The sequence below is a fragment of the Gadus morhua genome, chromosome 14 (genome assembly GCF_902167405.1).
Source record: "Gadus morhua chromosome 14, gadMor3.0, whole genome shotgun sequence".
Classification (NCBI taxonomy): domain Eukaryota; kingdom Metazoa; phylum Chordata; class Actinopteri; order Gadiformes; family Gadidae; genus Gadus; species Gadus morhua.
In genome coordinates, this window is record NC_044061.1 from 4,595,331 (window position 1) to 4,607,571 (window position 12,241).

A 12,241-nucleotide genomic window follows, 5' to 3' on the forward strand; every position below is an offset into this window, starting at 1 on the left:
GTTACCTCGGTGACCTTGCGATCCACCTCCTTGCCGTCCTCGTAGTACACGTCTGTGATGATGCGGGTGACAGTGGTCCTCACTTCCTGGGTGGTGCGCACGTGTCTGCGGTGGGAGGGGGCCGCGGCCCGTTGGAAGGGGGGGGACTCCGCGTAGGGCTGATCGATTATGGGAAAAATCATAATCACGATTATTTTGGTTAATATTGAAAGCACGACTATTCACACGATTATTTTTGAGGTTGAAAACATGTTGTATTTATTCAGTATGTCCCTCCGTTTGTTTTTTTGTAACAGAACTTTGAAATTTCGCCTTAAAGAAATACACAAAATGGTCAAAAACAAAATGTTCCAATCCAAAATGATATGCAGATACAGTATGTATCCAGCTGTTCTGCCCTTTCTATAAAACATAAAAAAAAAAAAAAAAAAAATAGCTATAAAAAAAAAAGAAAAAAAAAAAAGCTTTTACTGAGCTTTCCCATAGATCATTGAATGCTGAACATTCCCATCCCTTTAAAAGGCGTTGTTGTTTACCCTGCCCGTAGGGGAGCGAAGGAGAGGTCCGTCGAAGCTGGTCTGCTGAGAGATCGTCCTCTTGAGTCCAGAGGCAGGCAGGCAGGCAGGCAGGCAGGCAGGCAGGCAGGCAGGGAGGCAGGCAGGCAGGCAGGCAGGCAGGCAGGCAGGCAGGCAGGCAGGCAGGCAGGCAGGCAGGCAGGCAGGCAGGCAGACAGACAGACAGACAGACAGACAGACAGACAGACAGACAGACAGACATCAATGTCAATCAATACATAATGTGCATAAGTCCTCTTTGTGCTGCGGGACTAAGCATAGAGCAGTAAGCACCAACTGGACGGAAGGCGAAAGGGAATGTGAAACTACTGACCTTGCTGGACGGAGTGCGGAAGGCGGCGTGGTCGAAGCGGCTCTGCGGGGTTCCGGCGGTCCTGAGCGCGGCCCCCGGCCGGTGCGGCGTGGAGGGCCCCGGGGTGTGGCCGGGGCCCTCCACGCCTGCTGCGACACCGCCCACCTTGGGGTCGGTGTCCGCTCTGGCCAGCGGGTCGGCCAGTGCTTCCTGACTCGGGCACGAGGACGGCTCTGATTGGCTGTTGGGGAGGCTGTTGCAGCCCAGTGAAGAGGACTGGGAGCTCCTCAGTGGGGAGGTATGGATGTCAGACCTGGGGGGGGGGGGGGGGGGGGGGGGGGGGGGGGTACACGTCAAGACTTCATTGAGGTACAAATGTAATCAACTTTAAAAATCTTAGTGATCTAACTAAGTTATCTTAGATTGTGAAGTCTTTTACACAGGATGTTCAGTCAATGTGATCCTGAGGTATCAGGATTCAAATTAAAACCCCACAGATTAAACTTCATCACTCGTGTGACAAGGGTCCATGGTCCTCCTGCCAAAATGTACTTTTGATGTCAACCCACGGAGCAATCTCCTCACAAGAGGATTAACATTAGTTTAAAATAGCCCTGCGTTCTATCTCCAGAAAAAAAAGTAGGTCTCCCTCTTCCTCTTGCACATGGATACACACACACACACGTGCGCACACACACACACACACACACACACACACACACACACACACACACACACACACACACACACACACACACACACACACACACACACACACACACACACACACACACACACACACACACACACACACACACACACAACCACCTACTTCTTGCAACCAAGTTATATGCCAAAAGGGAGAATCATTTATACATGAAGTGAATCCGTAGGAATATTCTATGGCTTGAATCTTTCCTTTTAGCTTTTATGTCAAGTTACGATAAAACCCTGATGCAAAAAATGAAAACGCTTGCACATAAGAGAAACGTGGACAACAATAAACTCTGCATCAAAAAACTGAAGAATCAATCAGAGTCTAATAAAATCAGACTTTTTGCCACCGACGACAGCATTGTGTCGTCATCATTCTCAAGACAAAGATACTGATGTGTGGAGAGACAAACCGACATGGCGTGTGTTCCCAGAGACCCATAGCTTCCCCCACAGACTTTGGGGCAGTGGGGAGCGGCACGACTGACCTGGTGGAGGGGGTGGTGGTGGTGGTGGTGAAGCGAGCCTCCTCCTCCGTCGCCCCCACCTGCCTGTGGACCTGTCTGACGCGACTGAACACGGACGAGCTGCACAACAATAAAAACAACAACGAAAACATGGACTTTTTTCTACATGCATTTAATGGACGCATCGGCCAATCACTTTCACGTTCAAACATAGGCCTTTTCGGAAGATTCTAGTAATTACAGCGGGTTAACAAGGTGGCTCTCCATTTAAATAATAATTCTGTACTCCCTTGCTGGTTGAATCGTCCGTTCGTTTTTAATAAAGAACAATAAAATACAGGCCTAGAACAGTGAATCTCGTTGTTTGTGTGACTATGTTGTTGCAGTGCAGTAACCCCCCCCCCCCACCCCGCCGACCCATTCAATCCTATTTAGGAGTCCACACTCTTCTCAAATTGCGGCCCAATCATTTGCAGGATGTGACATTTCCATCTCGGCACTTATGCCCACGCTGACAGCGGCTGATCGGCTCTGGGAGAAATAGAGTGCTCCACCAGCGAGCCAAAAAGAACGGCACATTCATTTCCAGATGAATTGAGACGGTCTCCACCCCCCACCCCTAAACACACATTCTTACATCAATTGTTATGCATAGAAATAACAGCAGGTTACCTGGTAACGGCCTTGGCAACAGTGGTAACCTTGACGACAGATGCGTCCTCTTCCGATAGTGAGGGCTCTGGGGAGGAGGAGTGAGACATTAGTGCGAGGCTGGGAGTGAACAGAGTGACTGCGCGGTCAGGAACACAGGCTTAAGGCTGCGCCAACCGTTTGGTATTGCATGACACAAAATAGGGCTGCACGATTATGACACGAGTGGCGATTGGGATTATTTTTTGATCCATCTTGTTATTGAGATTATTTATTGGGGTTGATTTATGATTATCGATTCACTTGATATGTTAGGGCTCCTAATGTACATAGAAACAACAAAAATCAAGAAATTGCTGTCAAAGCAATGTTACATAATTATTTGTATTTTTTTTAACTAAATAAATTGCGACCTATAACGATTATCTAGTTGCAGCGTTCAACATAGCGATTCCGAATAATAGTCAATTCATTGTGCGGCCCTGCTGTGATTGTCCTCCGTCTCCCCTTGTGTTGCAGGGGTAATCCAAACAACAGCACGTCTCTGGCCCCATCTGGGCCCCTTACTCTGCCCCATCTGGGCCCCTTACTCTGCCCCATCTGGGCCCCTTACTCTGCAGGCTGAAGCGCTCCGAGCTGCCCTCCTCCACCGGGGTCACCAGCCTCATCCGCAGACTCAGCTTGCCCCCCTCCTTCTCCGGCCCCTCCTCCCCGCTCTCCTCGGCCACGATGTCGCTGGTCGCCGCGGAGACGTCGCCCACCGCGGGGGGCTTCTCTGAAAACGAGTTGATCTCTGGAGAACACGGGGCAGCGGTCAACAGCGAGCCGGCATCCGGCTGGACTCGGTTTAGTCGGGGTGATGGTTCAGTGCACGGTGCTGAACGGCTGGGGGACGCTCTGCCCGTCTCTCTCCTCAGTCTGCCTCACCCCCCCCTTCACGTTGTTCAGTGCATCGTTTAACGGTAATATCCGCCTCGCGGTTTCCAGGCCAATAGGCTATGTCACAATATGGAGGATTTGGTAAAAGGTTTTGCACTTCAAAAGTAGCTTTGCCCAGAATAAATTCTATATTTTTTGGAATCAAGGGCGAATTACATTTTGATACAAAATCTCTACATGTTTATCAGAAAAATCATAAAGACGCACCAATGGGAGTGCTGTGTCGAGGCGTCTGCTTCAGCTGGTTGACCAGAGGGGGAGTGGCTACAACAGCTGGTCCAATCAGATCCCCCTCTTTAGGAAGGGTGAAGTTGAATGGAATTTCTACAAAAAAAAGAGTTTGGTCACCAAAAATATACAATTCAAATATTGAAGCATTGAGACAAAATTCAGAGCCCTTCAGAAAAAATCAAGAATTATTGTAGAAGGTCGATGCTGCTATATTTAAAAGTGTTTTTCTCCATCTCTAGCTGCCGTTTCATTAACGGTAGTAACCAATGTCTACAAACAGAAATATCCCACAATACTGCATACTTTACGAGAGGCGTAACTTGGTCTTTGACCTCTTACCTCCAGAGCTGTCACTCAAGCTCTTGTCTTTGGGACCGTCTGCCTCAGGCCCCGCCCTATCCTTCTGGGACAGCCTATCAGGAGTCACCTGCGAGTCGTTGGTCTGAGGATGCACCCGGTGGCCATTGGTGGAGACTTTGCTGCAGGCGGGCTGCGAGCCGGCGCTCTTGGACTGCTGCGACGCCTGGGAATGTCTTTCACTCAACCTCTGGAGGCCATCAGTGACACCTTCGTCTTTCCCGCCCCGACTCTCCTCCTCCTCCTCCATTGGCTCAGGGGAGGGCAGCTGGCTCTGGGAGAGCGCCAGGCCCAGCGCCGAGCCGTCCCGCCCGATGGTGACCTCCTCTTCCTCCATCGACTCTTCCTCCTCCTCCTCCTCCTCTCCACCAGCACTGAGGGTCTCTCTGTTATTTTGGCGGTTGTCGCTGGGGGCCCCGTCCTGCCGGCTCGGCGGCAGGGGAGGAGTCTTCCCAGCGGCGGCTGCCTTTGGCTCTGCGGCGTTCCCTGGACCCTTGGCTACATTCACACCGTCGGCCGCCTGAGGCAGCGCGGGCTGGGCGGACACGGTACAAGGCGCGGCGTTCAGGGGCCGCTCGGCGGCCGCCCCGGAGTCCGCCGTCGGCCGAGGGCGAGGCCCGCTCTCCTCTTTGGTCCCGCCGCCGCCCTCGGCTACATTCACGCTCCCCACCGCCGCCCTGGCCGGAGCGTCGGACTTCTGCGAGGGACGGGAGTCGTCCTCGCCGGCCGCTCGATCGAGGCTCCGCCTTTGAGACCCGGCGGGGACGACGTCGGGACCGGCTGCGACGGCGGCGGCGTTGCGCTGGGAGGACGCAGCGGCGCCGTGGTCGCTTCTCTGACTGCAGCGGACGGACTGGGACTCGTCCACGCAGAGCGGCTCCTCGATCTGCGTGGCCTGGCTGTCCTCCTCCTCCTCCTGCTGCTCCGGCGGCGGCGGCGGCTGGTCCACGGCGCTCTGCGTGTTCACCGTGAGCTGCAGGGCCAGCGTGAAGGCGGGCGGCTCCGGGGCCGGGGGGGGCTTGTCGCGGGGCAGAGAGGGGGACGGAGGGGCGGCCTTGGCGGCGCCTTGTGGCTCCTGAGACGCCGCGACGCCGGAGCAGCTCCCGCCCTCCGGACTGGGCGTAGGGGCGAACACATCCTGTATGAAAAACACACACACACACACACACACACACACACACACACACACACACACACACACACACACACACACACACACACACACACACACACACACACACACACACACAATGAGATGTCAAATAGTTCCTTTCTAACCTGTCCAATTAGTCTAGACTACGATGTGTGAAGAGATTAAAAAGGGCAAAAAAAGCTCAAGGCCATTTTTACGAACATAGCGGTAATGGAAACCTACGTGAGAGAATTCCGGCTGGGACGGCATCGACAGGGTCCTATCCAAAACAAAACTGGGGGAATTCTGGGACAGAGGCGTGGAGGCTTTGGGCAGTGGCTTGGAGAAGGCTGCTATCTGCGAGGGCCCGCCCTCCCTCTCCATCGATTGGTCCTCTGGAGGCTGAGACGTATCCATTGGCTCGTCTGCATCTGGTGAAATCCAAGACCCGTTAAGTGCCTTTCCATAATCCCACAATTGTTATTCGTTCAAACTCAACGCTGATCCACGCAAGCTTTGCCGTTACCCATGTTGCACTCTGGGTTGGTCGGGGAGTTGGGGACGATGAGAGGAGCTTGGCTGAAGTGTTCCGGCGTGGGAGCGACGCAGTCCGTGGAGTTCCTGGGCGTCACAACAGATCAACGATTAAGACGATTCCTTTGCGTGCTGCAGCACATCGACGGGACACAAGAGGCGTGTGGCTTACTGGGACAAGGTCTCCTGCACCAGGGTGCCCTGGCCAGAGAAATGCAACAGCCCCAGAGTGTGGGCGGGCGTCAGGGTGGGATGTGTCTGGTTGTCCGCCACGGTGCTGTCCACCGCGGTCCCTGTGACACAACAAGAAACCACATTCGAGTTTGTTTACTTCGTTCACATCAAGGTGTGCAAAGGGTTAAATGGACGAAGGGAACGCCTTTGCCTCGCCGCACGGAGAATGACTTGCTTGGATGATGTTAGCGGTTAAATATGGAAAACCGTGTAGAGCTTCTACCTCACTCTACGATTTACATTAACAATTACGGCATTTAGCGGACGCTTGTATCCAAAGCGACTTACACTAAGTACATTCGTCAGAAGAAGAGAAACAATCTATCGCTGTCGATACACTAAGGGTGTCTACTATGTCTACTTCTGTAATATAAACTTCTGTAATATAATCACACATTCGCACGTCGGTCCGCACTAGAACACAAACGCCGCCAACCCTTATAGCTCTAGGCTTCAGGGCCCAATGTCACGGTGCTCTGGGGCCCATGGACTCACCCGTCTTCTCAGCATCAAACATGTCCTCTTGCGACGACAGGATATCATCGTCGCCATGGGAACCAGTAACCGAGCGGCCCTGGGAGTGGAGCAGAGCCTGGGCTCTCAGCGCTCGGTCCGTCTGTCCACAGGGCTCCGATGAGCTGCTGGAGCTCACCTCCGACCTGCGGGAGGAACCGAGGCCCTGCTTTAGACGGGCGTCACTTTCAAGAAGAGAAAAAACGTGTGAAATGTCGACCTGTACCGTGCTGATTTGAGGTCTTGATCTGCCGAACCCCCCGTGCTTATCTTTTGGTCCGCTAGGTGGCAAAACAAAAGTTGTTGATATGAGTTAACTGTACTTACTGAGTACAGACACAGAGAGATAGAGAGATATAAATAGAGAGCGAAAGAGAGAGATACAAGAGGGCCACTGAACGCTGAGTATCAGCAGGAATGTCATGTGCATGGCAAATATACTACACTCAATCCCATTTCACCCAATGTAATCAAAACATGTCTGTTTACATTCATATACGCTGCGATTAGTGCGGCACGTTTAGTATGAAAGCGTGCATAGAGAGCCGGGCCACCTTGCTGGCTGTGCCTCTCCTGCTCTGTCTGAGAAAGGACCGCCTCCTTGTCCTGCTGCTGACTGTCTCTCCCCCCAGCTCCCGGGCCCTGGCTCTCAGAGAGCTCCAGACCAGCAAACTGAGACTGCCCCTCTGAAACAAACACAAATACGTTTTCAATATCCAGGCAACCATTTTGTCATCATTGGAAGAACCACATTGTTAATTCTTCCCCTCAATGAGCATGAGTTAGCGGTCACCTTCGGGCTGAGGGCAGTGAGTGGTGGAATCAGCCCCAGAGTCCATGTTGACGTCCACTGACGGACACCTACGAGACAACGAGGCAGAAGAACCCTCTAATGTAGCGGTGGATGCAGTCATGAGCTAATGCCAAACCCCCGTGTGTGACACATACTTTGCCTTGTTTGGAAGAGGGCAGATGTTAATGACTTGACTCTCCCCTTCGGGGGCTGGACCACAATTGCTCGGGGCTACCTCTGATTGGCTGTCGGTTGTCTGAGAGCATCTGCTTCCTGCCGGTGAAGCGATCAGTTCCTGGAAGTGTAGTAATCAATGCATTAATATACCGCTGAGCTCATGGACCAGTAAAGGAAAACTTGTTTTCACTTAATATATTTATTTGAAAGGTTATCATTGTCTAGGGACAAGATTATGAGAGAGGATTACAAAAGGCAATCTGAGCTAGAACAGGTAGGATTATGGTATACTATATTCATGATAGTATGGATAATATTATAAGACATCTGGCAGGTTGTTATACGTTATAACAATATGCCAAATTGCCATAGTATGGTTCAATTTCTGTGGGTTTCTTTCTGTGGGCAATCAATGATATTCGTGCATGTTTTTAGTCAATGGTGAACACCAGTGCAGCGTGTGGAGACTTACCAGAACAGGACTGTGGGCAGCGGGCTGCAGGTGGGACAGTCTGCGGGACAGCAGAGCACGGTAGCTGCTTTCTGGGTCGTCGTCTAGGGCAACACCGTCCGGCTGGGAGTCTTCCACGATCAGGCACGGGTTCTCGTGCAGAGGTAAACTTGATTCCAGTTCTCTTCCGCCAGGATCCATGAGCACTGATCACACAAAACAAAGCTCGGGTGATCATGCGAGATGCGGCCAGCCGAAGATCAGCGCGTTAAACAGTGTGTAATAAAGTAGGCAGCCGTTCATTGCAGTATAAACAGCTTCTGGATACAGGAATGCGATGTATTTTGTGCTAAACCTAGCAACCTAGCTCCACTTACACAGATGCCCCACGGTATGCAAGCTCCGCCTTGCAAGGAGGCGTCAGATAAAAACAAAGAGGACGCCTGATGGCAGCATGTTCAAATAGCACTTCCTACATATTCACGCATGCGCATACCAACGTATAATAATAATATAATAAATGCTAAAATAATTGGGACAATATTCTACTACCTTGCGGTGAGCGAGCTAAGTGCTCCTGCAGAAGTACCTAATGCACACACACACACACACACACACACACACACACACACACACACACACACACACACACACACACACACACACACACACACACACACACACACACACACACACACACACACACACACACACACACACACACACACACACACACACACACACACGCACGTAGACACGCAAACATACGCACACGCACACGCCCCTTTCGTACCCGGCGCGGCAAAACGAGTGGAGAGATCTGATTGGTCAAGCGGTGAAGGTGACGTCAAAAGCACTGTACAATCCCCCATCACTTGGGTGTTTAATGTTAAGTATGTTATTGAAAAAAGGTCTCTGTATTCAGAATCTGCGGAGGCACAGCATAGGCCTCATATTGACAACATTGGTTATTTAGGACACACATTATACTATTAAAGTTAGTCCACAGTGTAGCCTATGCTTGACACACTGTGTAGAATAGTTTGTCACTCATTCAAATATGCTTACCAGGCCAAGGCCTCTATATCCTATAGGATTCTTCCGTATCGTAGTTTATTACAAAAGTGAGGTCTATAATTAGTGAGGCCTATTACATAATGCAAAATGCTTCATTTGACTTTTGCATGCTATATAAAGGCTATTCTTAATATCCGACAAATGCACAACAGATTGTACAGCAGTTGCATTGTATATACACATTTTAACGACCCAATACTGCGGGCTCATTTCTTCGGGGCCTACTTGTTGGAACTTGTAAAGACCTTCCTCATGTCCACCTCGCAAAACAGAAAGTCCTTTAAATTAACCAACGGGTTAAGCTGTCTCCTATAGGCTATACACAAACAACCATACATAGTCGAACCCTTCTCCACACCCATCTTAATTCATCCCTTGTTTCGATGGGTGGATAACGCTGGCATCATCTTCATCTCCAAATGCGTGTCACCATACGGGATTCGGGAACACTTGTTAGCCTCCCCTCCTCCCTACAGGGTGGCCTGAACTATCCAGGGCGTATCTGCCTTCAGAGCTGCAGAGTGGTGTCCTTGACTGTAGTAGACATCACCTTAATGCTATAGTAGTGCAATCGGGAGAGTCATTCTATGCACGATCGTAGCTCATATTGTAGCCTATTGCCAGGTAAACATTCGATTGCATGATGTGCCATAGCCTCCGAGGCTAGTAAAGGCTGCCAGGGGGTGCAAAGTTGCCCGCAGCTGCGTGGCAGCGTCGTCATATCTGCAGGTTATGCTGACACTCAAATTAAAGAAATGCGCAGCAGCCATTACTACCCAATATATCTAATGCTAACCTCATCGGCCCGAGTCGATGATCTGCAACGATCACGTCATTCTGTGGGATCTTAAACCCATACGTTTGCATGCAACACAGGCGGTATACATTATGGATTTACCTTTTTTAAACGGAGTGATGCACGTCTGGATTTTCAAACGAATTCCACCGGTCCCTTTCGTTGCAGAAGATGCACGTCCAACATCGCGTACTCCTTCCTTGCATCTGTTTTACTGGGAGCAGGGGTGTGGGACACACGCATGGCACGTACAGATGCAATGGCATTTATTATGGGGATCACAGGCTGCTTGGTGTTAGCTGTACCCCGTCGTGCCAAGCGACGACTTAAGCGATAGTACAGGGGAAGCATCAGAAACCCCCTGGATCTTTACTTTCCTTTTCCGTTTGATAGTCAGTATGCAATAAAGATAATACAGCTGCCTACCCTATATTCAGTTGTAAAGCCTATTTAGTATAGCCTAAGGCTTAAAGCAAAACAAGAAACACAATATAAACACGTCAACAAAGTATGATTTGAAACTACACGGTCACTCCTTTATTCTATTTTAGAACTGGATCTTAATTTTTTGGATGATCTGCACCAACAAAACAACTTTAAAATGGGAGGACTGTTTGTGGTACATTGTAGGCTATGCCTTATTGCACTTGGCATACAGACATTGGAGCTGAGCAGCACTTGCATATATTCACATTAATCGATTAGATGACTCCAAAAAAATTATCAATTTAAAATTCTTATTCACAATTCTCAATCAAAAACAGCTTATTTTAGGACAAAAACGTGAGTCAAAATGTACAATTATTTTTGCATATTTTCAATAGTTATGGATTTATTGTATTTTCATACTGTTCCATAGGCTATCACCAAATGAAAAATATCATAATATATTTATGACAAGCCTTTTGAACAACTTGGTCTCACAGGAATCCGTGAAATGACCACGGACGCTTAACTCAAAATCCGTGGAATCCTCACGGAAACACGCCAATTTCCGTGATACGGGCACGGAATTTGCTCCAATGCAAGTTAATGACGCTCATATTCCGTGGCAAACACACAGATCCCCGTCTCAACGACCGAGTCAACCTGGTCTCCAAGGGATCCGTGAAATGACCATAGCCTTATATATTGATTGAATGAAATCATATTGACGGTATGACACTATATAGGCCTGTTCTCGCCAATGCACCCATCTTGTATTTAATAAACCATTTTCATTGCTTCGAGGAGGTCTGGTGGTCTCTGTATATAATAAATAAATAAACATCTATCTATAACGAAATAAATACATATATATAAATATGTATGTGTATTTCTATATATATATATATATATATATAAATATATATATATACACATATTTATACATAGGCCTAGGCCTATATATTATTTATTTTGTTGCTTGGAGGAGGTATGTGGTCTCCTATAAATACATATAAATAAATAGGTATGTAGCCTATATACTTATTTATATATTTATTTATTATATACGGAGACCACCAGACCTCCTCGAAGCAACGAAAGTGGCCTATCATATTCAAGAAGGGCCGGCGAGAATAGGGATATAGTGCCATACCGTCAATATGAATTTCATTAATTTCCGAGAGGATGGTCAATGGTCAGATACAGATCATTTCGTTATAACAATAATTGACATCGATGTTACGAAAAGGATCTAATGATAACCCCAAGAAAATAAATGCTAGGCCTACATGGTTATAATAATTTAAATATAATTAACTTATAAAGAGTATATAACGAGACAACGAGACGATCTAGTGTGGGCCCGCAGAGGCTGTATTTTAACAGAATTCGGCCTATAACCTTATGCTATATAATAGTCTAACTCTATATGTCAAATGTATGATAGGCTGTAAGCCTACGTCGTATAGGCTAGTTTTTTATATTATAAATATTTAATTATTGTCATACCTGAACCACATTCCCCATAGAAGAAGTACACTGTGTTGTTACAACCCTCTGATTGGATTGGTGTAAGTGTATTTTTAATGGTCAGATACAGATCTTGTTATAGCCTAGATAGGCCTAGCTACATGGTCTACTAAATTCAATATTAAAGCAATGCATTTCAATCGGGAGATATTTTCTACTTCAGAAGGGGGAGCGGGCTGCGCAGGATTCGTCAAAACAACAATCCTATGGTGGTTGCCATCGACCGCCCCCTTCCACCCACCCACCTATTCATTGGCAGACTCAACCATGGAGGCACGGGGGGGCCCTCCCCCCCCCGTGCGAATACGAGAGAAGAGTGGCGAATACGAGAGAAAGTATAGTGGCTGCCCAT

General features: G+C 48.7%; 1 protein-coding gene across 8 annotated transcripts in view; it reads right to left on the minus strand.

Annotated features, from left to right (window-relative positions):
• Window positions 1-10,265, minus strand: part of tp53bp1 (tumor protein p53 binding protein, 1) — a 24,429-nt gene extending 14,164 nt beyond the window's left edge. For 2 of the 8 annotated variants that reach the window (XM_030377131.1, XM_030377130.1), the window contains exons 1-17: window positions 8,082-8,492; window positions 7,588-7,727; window positions 7,433-7,500; window positions 7,194-7,325; window positions 6,866-6,920; window positions 6,622-6,785; window positions 6,065-6,185; window positions 5,885-5,979; window positions 5,602-5,789; window positions 4,209-5,364; window positions 3,846-3,962; window positions 3,313-3,492; window positions 2,721-2,787; window positions 2,070-2,168; window positions 889-1,180; window positions 537-596; window positions 6-158 (exon numbers count right to left, since the gene is read on the minus strand). In XM_030377131.1, coding sequence (XP_030232991.1) covers window positions 6-158; window positions 537-596; window positions 889-1,180; window positions 2,070-2,168; window positions 2,721-2,787; window positions 3,313-3,492; window positions 3,846-3,962; window positions 4,209-5,364; window positions 5,602-5,789; window positions 5,885-5,979; window positions 6,065-6,185; window positions 6,622-6,785; window positions 6,866-6,920; window positions 7,194-7,325; window positions 7,433-7,500; window positions 7,588-7,727; window positions 8,082-8,261 — 3,267 coding nt within the window. In that variant the 5' untranslated portion in view covers window positions 8,262-8,492. The other 6 variants (XM_030377125.1, XM_030377126.1, XM_030377124.1 and 3 more) reach the window with 6 other exon arrangements.
• Window positions 10,266-12,241: the final 1,976 nt, after the last annotated feature.